Genomic DNA, 16747 nt, shown 5'->3' on the forward strand with positions numbered 1-16747 from the left:
CGCAATATGTGACTGTATTGGCGATGAAAAAATGGTACCGTATCGATCCGTATTGGCCTATTGGGCCATATCATCATTGATATTTTATAGCCATATCAGTTAAAACTGATACGATTATAGCAGGCTCCAATGTTTTTTTTTTTTTTTTTGCATTCTCTTCATTTTTTTCTTCTTCTCCTTTTGATTTATTTGTAGTGAGGGATTGTTTAAGAGGCATTTTTTACTAGATCTAGGTTAGAATCGAAGATCGAAACCTTTTTTTTTTTTTACACTAATTTGAATGATCAAAGCTCTTAAGCCTGGTTTTGTTATAAAAAAAAAAAACTTTTTGTTTTGATATTCCAATTTAGAATCCCATCAAAACAACAGTATAAACTATTTTTATCTGATTGTGGCTGATTTGGTATGGATTTTGGGTGTTTTCTTTTCTTTTTTCTATTTTTTTAAAATTTTCTTTATTTACATAGGTATTTCTGAAATTTTGAGAATATTCTTGCTATGATGCTTGAGGAGTATTAAAACGCTATGGATCTACTGATTTGTTGAAGATTTGGGAGCTTTTCTTTTCTTTTCTTTATGTAGGTTTATTTGAAAATTTTAGGGAAAAAAATTAGTTAGTTTTTTTTTTTTTCCTTATTGCTTGAGGAACATTAGAAGACTATGAATCTACTAATTTGTTGAAGATTTGAGGGATTTTTTTTATGTTTTATTTACGTAGGTATTTTGTAAAAAATTCGTAAGTTTATTTTTAATTAGGTAAGTATTTTGACATATGTGAGTTCTCCATGCAGTCACTTGATATTGCCAAACTTGTGCTTAAAATAACTCTAACAGTAAATATTACAATAGTTGATGGATTATTCTTTCCAAAGAATGGTTTGATACACCATTGAATACATAGTCAAAACACACACACACACACACACACACACAAGAAAGATAGATTTTTGGATATTTCACTTTTGTTCCTATTTTTCTCTCTCTCTCTTTTATTTATTTATTTATTTATTTACTTCCAAAAAAAAACAAGAAATTTGATTGATATGGTCTTGATACCAATACATGATGCTGTATGGTATCATTTTTTGACTGGGCTGGGCTGAGACACCCCCACTGATACCAATACTCAGAGCCATGCTCATGCACTATTTATCAATTCAGCATCTCTCTGATACCAATACTCAGAGCCATGCTCATGCACTATTTATCAATTCACCATCTCTCGTTGGCCTCTAAGGAATCCCTCAACTAGGAAGGTCTCATCCATGGTGCTTGCTTCTTTCTTTGGAGCACAAATGCAAGTTCTAAGCAACAAAACCAACTCCAAAGAAAGAAGTTGGTTTGTCGTTTGAAACTTGCATTCAGTGTTCAAAGTATCAGTATCGCTACAAGTTTTGCTGGCCAGGGATACAGAGACAATATCGATATCTCTGATAATATCACTAATAACCGGAAATGCGAGGAAACATGGGAAAACGGTGGAATTTTCAGCGAAACTTCAGTGGATGTTAAAATGTACATATTTGCATATTTAGAAATAAAAAAATTGCAAAAAGAATGCATACATAACAAGTTTCCATTTAATGGGGCCTTAAAAGCATGTGTTATTATAAGAAATCAGACCAACATCCCATCCGGCCTATTTAACCATCAAACCTTCTATCCAAACATCCATCAATATTGCAAAATATCAACAATACATGATATTTCACCAAGAAATCAACAATAATTGGAAAGGAAACGAAAGATTATGGTCTCAATATCGCGCATGTTGTGATATCGATAATATCGAGATATTATCTATATTATCAATGACAAATTGAACACTACATACAACTATGTGCCTAAGAAAAAAAATTTGAAATAAAATTTTTTCTAATAAACAAAATTTTGATGATATCAATACATTGGCGATATTATTGAAATATCGTCGATACACTTATGATACAAGCATTACCTAGAATTTACGTGGTAGAAAATATTGGTGATACATATTACATTGGCGATATTGATCCATTGGCAATTAGGGGTGTACACGAACCTAGTTAGCTCACTTGACTTGGTTCAAAACTAAGTTCGAGCTGAGTCGAACTGATTTTTTGAGCTCGAAAAAATTTCGAGTCAAGTTCGAGCTTGCCCGAGCTCAACTCGACTCGGATTGAACCCCAACTCGAATCAAACCAGTTCAGTGACTCGGTTATTTTGATATTGATGTTACTCAACAAATGTTTGATGAAATGACTCAATGAAGTGTTGGCTGGCAGTGAGCAAGGTATGGATATGAAACGAATACCTTTGTATCTTGATTTTTATGTTGTCTACTGAGTGTTTGATGAAATACTTGTAAACTGATGCTACCGCTTTACATTCCGTGAGAAATTGAAGGTGCACTCCACGTATTTAAAATACCTATAAACAGCATATTTCTTAGGCCCTACTTTGATTTTGTATTTGTATTTTTGAGGGCATCCTACAAATATTTGGATTTTCACGTTCACAGAAACAATCATATTTTTTGAAATTCCGATTATACGAGGATTTTTTTTACTTGTTTTCATTGGCTATATTTATCTTATATCTTAGGAGCTGAAATACATCTTATCTTGAATTCGGGCTTCCTCTGGCTTCCTCTTTAACACGCAGTCCAAAGATCAATCTCTCCACGGATATCTTCTTAGGCCCTACTTTGATTTTGTATTTGTATTTTTGAGAGCATCCTACAAATATTTGGATTTTCACGTTCACAGAAACAATCATACAACTGATGAGATAAAACCACCAAGAATGTATGTCTCAGTTTTTCTTCCATTCTTTTGTCAGTACACACACTCCATGTTAGCCACCCCCGCAAGGGATCGATGCCAAGACCTCAAAGTGTTGAAACGAGGTATCTCCACTCAGTCTGCAAGTTGAGCTATGGATCTGGGTGTCGATGTCGTGCATGTTGTTGATAACATAGGCATGGTGAGTGGGAGGTGTCAACGGGTCGGGTTAGGGCCGGGTCAAGCATGAGGGAGGGGATGATCCATGATTGATTCTAGTTAATAGTCTGGCGGCAACAAACGATTCCTGCGAATTATGTTTGGCATGTTAGGACAGGTTCCATGTCCATTTTGAGCCCATTTGGACTTGATATACTGTGCATCAGAAGTCAGAATTTCACCCCGATGCAGTTGGCCGAAATGTCGAAACCAACAGGATTCCAAGCAGATGAAATTTGTCTGGCATGTCGATATGGGTGCAAGGAGGCTCCACGTCCGTTTCAAGCCAATTCAGAGTTGGTATGCCGCACATCAGAAGTCGGCATGTTGCCCACGACACAGTTTGCTGAAATGTCAAAACCAACAGGATTCCAAGCAAACGATCTCATACACATTCGAAATTTGTCCAGGGAGACTTTATGTCCGTTTCGAGCTCATTTGGAGTCGGTATACCTTGCATCAGAAGTCGGCGTGTTGCTCGCGACGCAGTTGATCAAACAACCCACAGACTTTTCTTCATTTGGATTTGGACCGCTGGTCTATTTATTTTTCTTAACCATCTATTAGACCACGAATCAAATGATTGTGATTGTCCCCTCAAATCTTCTGGATGGGGCATATGTCAAAAATCACACAATCACACTGATCAAGCAATTCAAACCATCCAATTTTGTGCCAATCAAATCAATAGTTAAAACTAAAATAGTAAGTTGCCCAATTTTCGAAGTGAAAACTCAGATGGTAAGACTATTTATTGAGTGCAATTTTTAGGGATTCCATTTGAATAGTGGTAAATGAGTAGTGGTGTTGGTTGGGCCTGAGGTTGGCCTTGGCTTAGATTTTGAATTGTTTTGGACCTGGCTGTCAGGCCGGGCCTATTTAAAATTTTAATTTTTGCTGGACGAAGCCCAGCACATTTACAGCCCAATAAATGAGCGTAAAAAGCAATTATCATTTATCAAATAAATTCATGCCAGCCCCCCATGTGACGTGTACAGCTAATACATTTTGACCCTAATAATGGGGAGGAAAAAGCTTATGGGGTCCACTGTGATGTATGTATTTGATCCATTTTATTAGCTCATTTAAGAGAGCGAGCCAAAAAATGAGAAGGATCCAAAGCCTGAAACAGGGGAATTGAATACCTACTATTGAAAACTTCTTTGGAGCCTTAGAAGTTTCAGATAAAGCCAATATTTGTGTTTTCTATTCAACCATGTCTATCCAACCTCATTAACAAATCGGATTATCGATAAATGTCACCGTGGGCTGTGGGCCTTAAAAAGATTCCAAAGTTTCAAGGGTAGACGTTATTATTCATTCTATTTCCTGTGTTGTAGTCCACTTGAGCTTATACTCTGTCTCACTTTTGAGTTCATCAACTAAAATGAGCCGGTAAAATGAATGGACGGCGTGGATCAGACGAGTTCATTATGGTGGGACCCCGTGCAATCTCTGCTGCCAAATTAAGTAGAGTAAAATCTCGGGTGGACCATAGAACTAAAAAAAGGGCGAATGACAATTAAAAACTTTTTTAGGCCCAAAAAGTTTAAAATCAACCTGACCTTTGTATTTTTCCCTTAACCCAAGTCTGTTTGACCTTATCAACGGGTTTGATAGTAAATAAACATTACGGATCTACTTACAGTGGGCCTTGAAAAGTTTTTAATGTTGGGCATTCAATCAACACTGTTTCCTATGATGTGGTCCACCTGAGATTTGGATTTGCGTAAGTTTTGGGATCACGTCCTAAAATGGGCTTCAAAAAATGGAAAGTGGGCCCCAAGCCGTAAGGGTAACACTAACACTCAGTAAGGTGTTACCCTGGTAACACCTAATCCGCTTCTGGATCGACTAATGAACGGTATGGGTTGCCATTCGAACTTTGTGAAGTATAGATTTGATAAGCACACTACCACCATTTAAGCTGACACGTAAGAGTCGAGTCCCGAGTCTGTGCTCGTTTGCGCTTTTTGGGAGCATCGCCCCCAGGCTAATCAGTGAGTGGATGGCAAATATTCCAGGCCATCCATCTAATGGGCCCTACTTATGATGGCGACTGATGCTTACCTTTGGTCATGTGCCCACGAGAATTGCTGAAATTGTAGAGGTGAATCTCAAGACACGTGTCGCTTGGTACATTTAATTTTAAGCCAGAACAAGGCCATGTAGTGTGAACATGCACCCTCATATTAGTCAAGGTGGCCAAATTTTTGTGTATATTGACCGTGGGTTATTTTAATCATAGGTGTGATGCACCTGTTCGGCATTAACACGGGCGCCATGATTCACCCCTCGTGTCTCTACAGCCGCAGATCTTGACGATTTTATCCAGGGCCCATCAGATGACAGGCTCAAAATCATTGGCCCATCATGGATTCATACGTTGAAGAGAGGAAGTTGGGTTTGGATCAAATTGGGTTCCTGAGGTCTCAACCCGACTTAAAAGTTGAATTCCTAATAGAAGTTGTATGAGGATATTCGTTGGTTGCAAATGTCTTTAAATTCCATGTTGAAATTCCTAATAGAAGTTGTATGAGGATATTCGTTGGTTGCAAATGTCTTTAAATTCCATGTTGAAATTCCTAATAGAAGTTGTATGAGGATATTCGTTGGTTGCAAATGTCTTTAAATTCCATGTTGAAATTCCTAATAGAAGTTGTATGAGGATATTCGTTGGTTGCAAATGTCTTTAAATTCCATGGACAAGACTATGGTGATAGGTCACTGCCATCTATTGAGGCATTCTATTCACACATGGCATGCACGCATATCAATAGGAACTGTCCAAATTATAGGACCCATCACAAATATCAATACGACTCTCATCTATCAATTTTTAACAATCATATTGGCAGCTATGGAATAAATGGTAAAACATAAAATGGTCAGCACAGCAAACCAAACTCAACAAGGGAAATCAGATGGTTAAGATCATTCAATCCTGGGGCTATGCTCCATAATCAATGGCACCCATGATTTGGACAGTCTGGATTGACATGCATGCATGCCGCATTTGTGCTTGATGAAGTACGGCAACTTAAAAAGATGGTGCCAAACTATCACCATACCGAAGCCCAAGTCCCATAAACGGATCCAATTCTGCCTTCTTACACCACAAGCCTCAAAATAGATCAAACTAGCAAAAGCACACAGACATGGCAACTCACAATTTCAAATACAATGCACCTCTCCATTTGAGCCTGCACATGGTGTGAAAAAGCATGCGCTCTAGCACCCATATCAAGAGATCGTGGCAAGAGTTGGTCTTGGTGCATGCCCATCGACAGAAAATCTTTGCGAAGCAAAAATCACAAAACAAAATTTGGTTAAAGAACTGTAAGTAAAATGCTATAATGACTCACAATGTCGTTTAAGATTTATGCTCTCCAAAAAAATATTTAAAAAAAAAAAAAAAAACCACTCACGAGAACAGACTCATTTTTGCCACCATCGCGGTACAATGCTATGAAGACTATTCCATTGCTAGAACGGCTTAATCTTGAAGAACGTGTTTGCTTATTGTTGCTTTATCTGCTTGGAATGAGAACATAAGCAAGGACATCACCTTTATGTGGAGAGCAGCCACAAGACAAGTTGGATCACTTGGTTGTTTACAAAGCATTCGCCTTTCATTCACAAAAGCTCCCAATCAGAATCGATGCTCTCGTCCGTTTGCATTTTGTTCAAATCCCCTCTTTGTTTGGTTTTATTATTGAAGTCTCTGTACCATGCCACCATCTGTTCATGATCATGTTTCTTTACTGCCCGTATTCTTGAAATGAAGGCATCCTGAAGTTTTTTCTGGTAAAGGAAAATAGCATTAGTTGGTGGTGAGAATTGAGGCGCTTGTGTAATTGTGCACACATGAGAGACCACACATGTATGCATGCATGCATCTGCCAGTGTCTGGAAGTGTGGAATTACCTTGTAGGATCTTTTCTTGCTCGCCTGGAGGGCGATTAAATAAATTTCATCCCTTTCCTCCTCTGAGTCCAAGCTATCATCATCGAGTCTCACATCCTCAAATTCTACAGTCTCAGCACTTGGTCCAACTGCATCTGCACTCCTGGATGCGTCTTTGCAATCATAACCATGCAAACTTATGGGAATGGCTGCAACCACAACAGTTCATAAATCCCAAAATGACAAAACAACATTCTCAAGCACAACAATCCTAGAGCTCAAGCCCAAATGCAGGGGCAGTCATTACTCCAACGAGTTTGTTTTCCCCCTTTTTTGCTCGAAGGGGCAAGAATGGTTAGATATGAATATCGAGGGGGACAAGCTCCAATTTGCATTTGCACATCCAAATCAGAATTGAAAGGGAATGTAACTTCAATTTGGGGGCCTACTTCAGTGTGAATTCTAAAATGTCACTAAAATTTTATCATTCCTCTCCATGTACCTCAATTTCAAAATTAACTTAGGGCCTGTTTGATAAGTGGGAAAAGAAAGGAAAAGAAAGAAAAATGAAGCACTTTTCTCATGTTAGGTCGTTTCACAATGTTTGGTTACGAAGAAAATAATGGATCCTACATAGCAATAGTTACCCTTTTCCATATTCAAATTATCTAGCCAAGATACCAGGTGACCATTATCCCCCATATAGGAGATTTTCAGTTGCTGATCAAACAAAGCCCTAAAAATGGAATCAATGGGACTCCATGTTTCACTTGTGATCATCGAAATCGTCATTGGATAATTATTACCTTCTATTTTCTTCTCATTCCCACTAATCAAACAGGCCCACATCCAAATGTGCCCTAAAATGGTATCTCCTCGATGAATTCTTTCACTATAGATAATGGAGGATAGCTCACAACTTACACTTTGACAATCATAGGCGCAACTCAATTCCATGCCTTTATAGAAAATGATAAATGGCTATTTATAGTGGATTTAAGGGATTTCTCTGTTGAGGATTTCCACACGAAACAAAGCTTTTTTTAAGTTCTAAAATCATCCCACCATCGAATGACAAAAGCAGAAAGCGACCTGAGGCCTGTGTATAGCTATAGAATCTTGTAGAGCAGGGGATAAGCTGGTAGACATGGAATAACCTAGCTTGACTTATATGCTTGTCTATCTACATTCAGCTTTACATGGGAGGTAATTTTATTTTTTTCCATGGGAGAAATTGCTTCGAGGAATTTCGAAATTAATATTCATTATCATCATCATCTAAGCCTTATCCCAATTAATTGGGGTCAGCTACAGGAATCCTGTTCCACTCAGATTCATGAAGGAAGTTATGGGATAAGCTTGACACTAGCTGCTAACCTAATGCAACCCTCCTTTATACGGGCTTGAGACTAGCAATGAGAGCACAAAACTCCCACACGCACATTGTAATAGGCTATTACACACGTTGATTACAATCAAGCGCTATCTAATAGTCGATTACATAGGTTGTTACAAGTTGCAACCAACGAATTGATTACAATCAACAAAGAACTTGATGTATTCAGCTAAATTTCCAAATTTTCTATTTTAATATACGCTCCTTGACTGTTAATTTCGAAAACAGCCTCTAAATAAATAAAGGCTTCATTTCCTCAAAATACTAGAAATGTTTTCAAAAAGATCCTATATGGACTACATGCATTTGGAGAACTTGAGAGAAGTTTTCATGGTTACAGTAATAGATTATTCTTTTCTTAAAGGACATCCGAAATAGCTTTGAATTGTACTATTCATGGAAGTCTGTTCCAGACACTAGGAATTTTGAAATTAATGTTACTTATTATTATTTTTTAAAAAAAAAAATTGCTATTGGAAAGCAACACAAGAAAATTGCTTTTGTGAAAGCATTACAAGAAATTCCATTCTGTATAGTCGGTTGATGTGTGTGACCTTTTGATAGTCCAAATTGATCTACCTTGAACTGTGAAGGATCGTTTGATTGAAGATTCATAATGAGGAAAATCTAAAAAGCAACAGTCTCTTCATTGCAATAATTAAGACCAGTCCAGATGGTCGGACAGGAACCATCCACAAAACGGGTCACGTTACCGGAACCCAGGTGAACTAGGTTGGAAACTGTTTTCATGTGAAAAAAATAAAAATAAAAATAAAAACCCAACTTTCAAGGATTGAACCCAGGAGCTCTTCTTATAAATTAAACACCGAAACCACCATGCTGGGCATCAATTGTTTGCTATTTCCTTGTTTTCTAATGATTTTATATTAAGGAGATTCCTGGGCCAGCTCGGGTCTAATAGGTTGGACTGGCAGTCGGACCAAACTGCCCATGTCGGGGTTGGGGTCAGGTCCAGTTTTTAAAACTCTGGTTAAGATAAACGAACATATTCTCCAATCATCCAGAAACAAGGATCCAGGATATATTAGAAAAATTACAGGGTTCTCATGCTCATAGTGTCCTAATGTCCCTAAAGAAAAAATACAGCAATGGTTTAGAAGGCCATAGATTTGATAGTTCAGAACTTCTAATCTTCAGAATATTAGGGCATCTTTGGGTGGGCCCATCAGTTCAAATGATCCGGATCATCAAGATATGGGTTCCATTTGTACAGAAGATGCATCGGGACAATATCAATCATGATAAATATGGACTCCATTCATACGGGCAGGGTGCATCAGGACACTATTGACCACAACGCATCATGCGTGTGAGTGTAATTTTCTAAAACCTTTTTTTAAGTTCCATAATCCATTTTATTCATGATTTTCTAAATCCTAATTGGATTAATAATTTAAAGTCATTCCACAGGAGGAGACTCTCTCCCCCCAGTGCATCTAAGGGGCAATCAAAGTGCTTTTTGAGAGGGATACACAATAACAGGTTGGCCCTACATGATGGATAATGATCGAACTTTTCTTGGTATTGTAAATATAGACAGTCAATTTCCTAAGCTTCGATTGGATGGTTAGCATCAAAGTGCTTTTTTGGGAGGGCTTAACAATCAAAGGGCTTAGATGTGGTCCAAATCTCTGATTGGACCTTTTCTAGTGTAGTCAATATGGACCATCCATTTCCTATCCATTAATTGGACGGTTAGGATCACCGCATCAGAGTGATTTTTGGGAGGGATGCACAATCCAGGTGGGCCACACATCACAGAAAGTCCAAATCAATGGCTTGACCTTTTCTACTATAAACACTATCGACCATCCACTTTCAAACTGGTTTTTGAGAGAGATGGGCATTCAAACCAGCGACACATGATAGTATGGCCTAGATCAAATGATTGGACATTTTCCAATATGATCAATTGAGTTTGAGACCAACAATTTCTTTGGCCATCAAGATGGTAATGGAGTTTCCTTTGGCAGTATGTATGGCAACTACAAGAGGGGCCCAGCATTTGGTCATCTAGACCATTGATCTGATGGGCCCGACCATGGATGGATCGGGAAATGAAAATCCTCTGAGGCCAATGGGCCACAGCATTGACGGCCGAGGGAAATAAAGATGTCCTATTGAGACAATTATTTGGGATGCTCAATCCACCAAACTCTCTTGGATGGACAGATCCTAGCTACAGCCCTAGCGATATATGTTTATTATTTCTTTATAATCAATTTTATAAGTAATTATTAACCAAACAAGTAAAAATAAAAATAAAACTGCTTTTAATTCAAATCAGAAGTCAGCCAACCAAATAGCCTGTAATCTTTATGGTAAATTGTGGGCACCTTTTGATGATGGTATAATAGATTATAAATAAAAATAACTTGAAATCTTAACCACTGTTCAAGTGGGACCCTAATGAATTATAACAACTCTTAACACATTTTGGATAGCAAGCTGCAGATGAAAATTGAATAGATAAAAGATAGAATGCTCGACAACATGACAAAAACCAAGAGCGCAAGTGGAATCATCACGGATGAGAGAAAACACCATACAAAGGAGAAATTGTCTGGGAGTAAATCATGTTCAATAAAGATCACTATCAGATCTTAATCTAACAACAACCACCGTAGAGTGCAATCGAGCATCATATAGTCAAAAGACAACAAAGCGAATCATGATGCATGAGATTAACAACATGAGGATGAGCATGCCTAAATCAGGGAGTATCCCCTAGAAACATGATGGTTATGATAGAAAATGACAACCCATCAGAAGGTAAATGCAACAGAACTAGAGGAAATGGTGAAAAGGAACTAATGAGTTATGCATTATTACAAAATATACCAATTTCTGGCGGCCACATAGAAGCCTCCAGTACAGAAGGTTTGCTGCGTTGTTCACGTTTATTCCATGAAGATTTCAGTAGAGATATTGTCCCAAGTGATTCGCATCTCTCTGCCGCATAAGCAGTTATCAATCTCAGCGCATGAATGATAAGCAAAATAATAGATAAAGAACGAGGAAAAAAAGATAAGCGGTGAAAAATAGCGACTGAGAAATCAATACCAGTTACATCTGTTGGCGAGATCAATCCATTCTCCACTACCTTTTGGGGGGATACAACAGGAAGAACTAACTCAGATTGGATTACTCTCAAGCACGAAACTTTATTATTTTTACCAGCTCTTTCTGGGTGATTACATTCAGTTGATTTCTCAGTCGGTGTATCGCATGCTTCTACATGATTTACACGCTGGGGCCCATCAAGTAATGGTTCTGCACCTGAATCTTTACCCAAATAAAGCAGTTACAGCGATCTCATAAGGATGTGAGAATAATAAGATAAAGAAGGGGGAAAAGGCATTGAAAAATAGAGATCTAGAAATCAATACCAGTTACATCCACTGACGAGACAAGACCCAACGGTATCAATCCATTCTCCACTACCTTTTCGTGGGATACAGCAGGAAGAGCCAACTCAGATTGGAGAACACTCGGGTGATCATCAATACATGAAATTGCATCTGAATCATTACTATATTCTCCAGCACTTTCTGGGTGTTTATGTTCAGTAACTTCAACTGGAATCGGGGTTGATTTCTTAGTTGGGGTATCACATGCTTCCACATGATCTACTCCCTGGGATCCATCGAGTAATGGTGCTGCACTTGAATCATTATCCATAGAAACGCTTGCCTCCAATTGAGAAGGCAACAATGGCTTCTCATTCAAGGGACATTCTTCAAAATCGACTTTTGACTTTTTACCCATAACCATGTCATGATCGTAAATTAACGGCATGTCAGAACCATGCCCTTTAACAGAAGATGTGGATGGTAAGGGAATCAACTCCTGCATGGCTTCTGTACAAAGCTTTTGGACAGTCTCACAACTTGTTTGCACCTGGCTTTTGACGTATTTGACTTTTTCCTGTCCAATAGACAATTCAATTGATCATGGAAAAAATCCCCACAATCGAGAGAAGACAAATCATCGTCTTAAGAGTAGGGTCCTGAGGTTCCCAATCCCCATACATGTGAGCCCAATGGTTCGACGATCAGCGCAGTTGGTCTGACAGGACCTACTGTAAATGGGGATCCTAGCCCTTCAATCCTTGGCCCTTTTACCCCACTGATGTGGAATATCATTGCACTTTCCTTAACTGTATATTTTAGGCCAACAAATCTAAGGATTAAGATATTCCAATTGAAGGCATTTAATGGCATTCCCCATTGACGGCTCGGCCCATCATTTCATTGGTCTGAATAACAAAATGGGGGTGGGGGAGCATTGGTAAGAAAATGGGAGCATCACCAAAGAGTATGCCTGCTAAAGAGTAGATAGCATATAGTTCCTCATAAATAGAATAGCAACATGATCATCCCTATATTAAATAAAAATGGGATGATAATATCCTCAATCAACTAAGAGAAGAGAGGGCTCTCTACAAGTACGCAAAATGATATCTATCAAAATAACTTGAACAAGACAAGACTAGCAGTTGCATACCTGAGACATAAGACCGTCCACCTCCTGGCACATAGATTCAAACTTCTGGTATATGTTACCAACCCATGTTATTCCTTTGGATTTCAAATCCATCTTAAACATGGATAGTCTCCCTGAACATAGATTTCAAATCATTTTCACTGGATATGCAGTTTCCAGAGGTGCATTTGGAGCGGGATATATCAATGCATTATGATGAAGAACCAACCTGAAAGAAAGATTTTTCACATCAAACAAGCATTCTCAGATAAAAACATTAAAATTGATGACCAAAATGTCAAAATCGAAATCCTTTTATTTTCCAATGTAGAGGTTTTAAAATAAATGGTCAAACCATGATTTCACACCATTGCTGCATTGAAATTACTAAATACCCAAACGAACTCTCCCAATCAAATTCAGGACCATGTTAACCAGATATCAACCAACTTCAAACAACCATGCCTTTACCTCTAAGGCATGTCCTTATCAAAACACACAGGTTCAGCTCCCTACCATTACTAGTACATCTGCTCTCTTTCAAAGTTTTCATACGAGCAGGAAATGGATTTTTCATATCCATACCAATCTAAATTTACTGTAACTATTGCCTAGACAAGAACAGTGCTCTTAAATCTAGAAAGAGCACCAATGACAACTGCCTGTGTGATCTGAGATTTTTAGCTTACATGATCATCATTGCACCATAACTTCTTTTGCATGTCTCCCACATCTAGCGGGGGTGCATGATCTATTTTGAAGTGTCTGCATGGCTTTGATACCTAGGAAGGGGCAACGGTGGGTACAGAGTACAGACGCAAGTGCAAATGGTATGGCAATGGCACAATATCCTTAGAAAGCCAAGATGCTTGTACAAGCATATTCGTACAGATATTTCATAGCACATGCATATACACATACAATACAATAAACGTTATAAGAATCCAGTGCAAAAGTGGCATAGTGATAAGAAATAAATAAATAAATAAATGGGTCTGACGACAACAAAAGATGGTTTCATGTGATGGATACTCATGAACAATTTTTTTTTCTTCAGAAAGTGTAAATCCTCCTTAAATTTCTCTTGAATGCATCTCAATGTGAGCAGGATTAGATTGCCTAGCAGCTATATTGAGGTCATGAATTCGAGCTCAGCTTACCCATCAAAGAAAAAAGGTGCACACGATGAATATGATGGCCAAACCAGCTACTCAATTGGCCAAAAACAGGATTCACAGCATTGCACCAATTTGCATGAAGAAGATTGTGTTTCCATTCAAACATGGACGGTACAGCTACTTGCCCAAAAACAGGATTCCCAGGTTTTGCACCGATTTCCCAATGAAGATGATTGTGATTCCATTCAAACACAGAATTATGTTCCAAATTCTTCAAATGTTCATCAACAGTGGGCCATGGACATCCAAAATGGAATTCTTGCCCACTTTCAAGGAAGACAGCAGGAACCCCATTATGAAAGTGCAAATAGACTCCGCTTGCTGCCAATGACAGAGGAATAGTCTGGAACACAATCTCCAGAATTCCAACAGGAAGACCGAAGTCGGACACTAATAATTTAGTGGATAGATTGTGAATGGAAGGCTACAACCTTGACTAAAACTTCCAAGCACAACAAGGCTGTACGTTATCATTTCTCAGCTTGAGGAATGATAATGTACAATTCAGGATTTTATTTTCCTTAGGAGGTATCGGGAAGGAAGTAGAATGTAATAATATCGATTCATACAGAATAAAAGGTTCTCTATTGATTCAAACACTATACCTATGGGACAGGGATAGAGGAAGAGGAAAAAAACCAAAGATTTCACATAGTATTTTTTATCGAAAAATCAAGCTGACTTATTTCGTACTCTTCGTTCGATGAGAAAATGGGTCTGATAATGTATCGCCCCCAGCATCAAAGCCTACCAAAGCTGCATCCTTTATCCTGCCAATGCATCACATCAGTAGGGCATCCACAACATGCAAAAGGTGAGAACCATCATGAAGGCCACCAGACACAAAACCAGTCCAATACGATCACCAAATCGGCCACACTATTCAAAACGGTGGACAATCCATGATACTACCCAACGTACAGCTGAGCCAAATGGCCTCCTTACATTCATGCCAGGTGATTTCCATGATGGTTCCCACCCTTTGCACGTCTCAGATTTCCTGTAGACATGACAAGTTGGTGGGGAAACAAGTGGGGCATAAGGGGTCATTTGGATCCCTGTAAATTTTGTAATTGGTAAATGAATTGCAGGTAATTGAATCACAGGTGTAAATTGTTTACAGCCTGTCCTGTTTGGCTTTAAGCTGTAATCTATTTACAGGTAAATAGTTGTCTCCATTTAGATAACCTGTAAATTGTTAAAGCAATAATCTGTTTACAGACAAATTTTAAAATTCTAGCTGTTATGCCAAATTTCATCTGCAGGTAAAAGAAATCAGAGCTTTTCAGCACGTTTTCATTTACAACTAAATGCTTTACAGCCTGCAAATCGTTTACAGGCGTTTTTCAGCATCGAAACACTCCTTGTAAATCATTTACCTGCAATTCATTTACTACTAGCCCAATTTACAGGCATCCAAACGACCCCTAAAACTGCAACAACATGTCCCAAAACATGCATGCTTGGAGGCGGACTCAGTTCGTTTTGCAGCAAACTGAGCGGACCGGTTTATGAAATTTCAGGGCCCTGTATGTTTAACAATTCCAGGCTACCACTTTTTTTTTCCAAACTCGTGCAGTACTAGTTTATGAAATTCATTCCCCCAATTTCACCTATTGGATTCAAAACCAGCTGCGCAAGAACACTAGTCTTTCGATATTCTTCATAGCTTTTGTTGTTATATTAAAAGAAACCATCTCACAAATTCAAGAGGAAAAAAAAAAATTCCAAAAGAGACAACGAAGAAGTACAGTCGATCATCGAGGGAAAAAAAAAATCCCCAATTCAGAAACATTAATACAAAGCAATATATCAAACGAAAACAGACCCACAAAGCTAAAAGCAAAAAATAATAATAATAATAAATAAATAAATAAAAATAAAGGGAAATAGAAAACATCCATAGCCTTGGATGCTGAGATTTTTCAGTTCAACGGAACTTACAGATTACTTCAGAAGAGAAGATGTTGCGGCAACTGAAGCTTGGGTTTTGAAGAAACGAGATGAAGAGAAGAGAGGCCGGAAATTCCATAACTACAGTGGAAGACAGAAATAAAGAGCCGTCAACTTGTACGAATGGGCCCAGTTCAGTAATCATACACGTTGATACGATGGGGCCGCACTGTCGACGGCCTTTGACCGTTTATTGGTTGAGTGGGAACCCTCCATGTCTTTCCTTTAACCTTTCCTTTATTGGCCACCTTTTGGAAGGTTTAGGATTTTCCATCTGGGAGCTTCTTCTTTTTTTATTTTTTTGAGCGCGAACAATCCGTGATAGGGCCATAATATCAACGGTTTGGATCACATAAGAATGGGCCTCGCTCTTACAAACTAAGAAACGGGACCGTATTGTATTCTCTCTCGGCAGGACCACCAGATAATACCTTTTCTTTCTAACCGTCCATTTTGATGGCAAGCATCACCTGATCAGCTAATAACGGGGCCCACGATATGGACGGTTAGGAATTGGTGTACACGCACGAAAGGCGTGTGGTTTATTTATAAATATGTGGCGAAAGCCCACCCTATCTGCCGTTTGGACCTTTGAAAAGGATGTGTCATGGGAACCGATTATGAGGTACCATACACAGCTCCGGCCAAGGGATAATACAAAGAAGTTGGGGGTTTCCATTTTCTACAACCGCGACATACTTTCGCGATCAAACCGTTAATATAATGGACCACACTGTGAATAATCCGTGCACCGTTCATCTGGCAGAAAGTCTAAAATTTTCAAAAAAAAATGAGTGTTGCGAAAGTAAACAACAGTTCCCATCCAA

General features: G+C 38.5%; 1 protein-coding gene across 4 annotated transcripts; it reads right to left on the minus strand.

Annotated features, from left to right (window-relative positions):
• Nucleotides 1–6292: 6292 nt before the first annotated feature.
• Nucleotides 6293–16028, minus strand: LOC131245361 (uncharacterized). Of its 4 annotated transcripts, XM_058244767.1 has the most exons (9): nucleotides 15912–16012; nucleotides 14834–14967; nucleotides 14661–14737; nucleotides 12811–13018; nucleotides 11694–12231; nucleotides 11368–11589; nucleotides 11146–11256; nucleotides 6909–7096; nucleotides 6293–6785 (listed from the first exon to the last, which is right to left on the minus strand). In XM_058244767.1, the coding sequence occupies exons 4-9, from the start codon at nucleotides 12910–12912 to the stop codon at nucleotides 6618–6620; spliced, it is 1329 nt and encodes a 442-aa protein (XP_058100750.1). In that variant the 5' UTR covers nucleotides 12913–13018; nucleotides 14661–14737; nucleotides 14834–14967; nucleotides 15912–16012; the 3' UTR covers nucleotides 6293–6617. The 4 variants fall into 4 exon arrangements, with proteins under 4 accessions (XP_058100750.1, XP_058100747.1, XP_058100748.1 ...); XM_058244764.1 differs by lacking the exon at nucleotides 14834–14967 and having other exon boundaries at nucleotides 15912–16028; XM_058244765.1 differs by lacking the exons at nucleotides 14661–14737; nucleotides 14834–14967 and having other exon boundaries at nucleotides 15912–16028.
• Between the last annotated feature and the right edge of the window lie 719 nt (nucleotides 16029–16747).

The sequence above is a fragment of the Magnolia sinica genome, chromosome 5 (genome assembly GCF_029962835.1).
Source record: "Magnolia sinica isolate HGM2019 chromosome 5, MsV1, whole genome shotgun sequence".
Taxonomy (NCBI): Eukaryota; Viridiplantae; Streptophyta; class Magnoliopsida; order Magnoliales; family Magnoliaceae; genus Magnolia; species Magnolia sinica.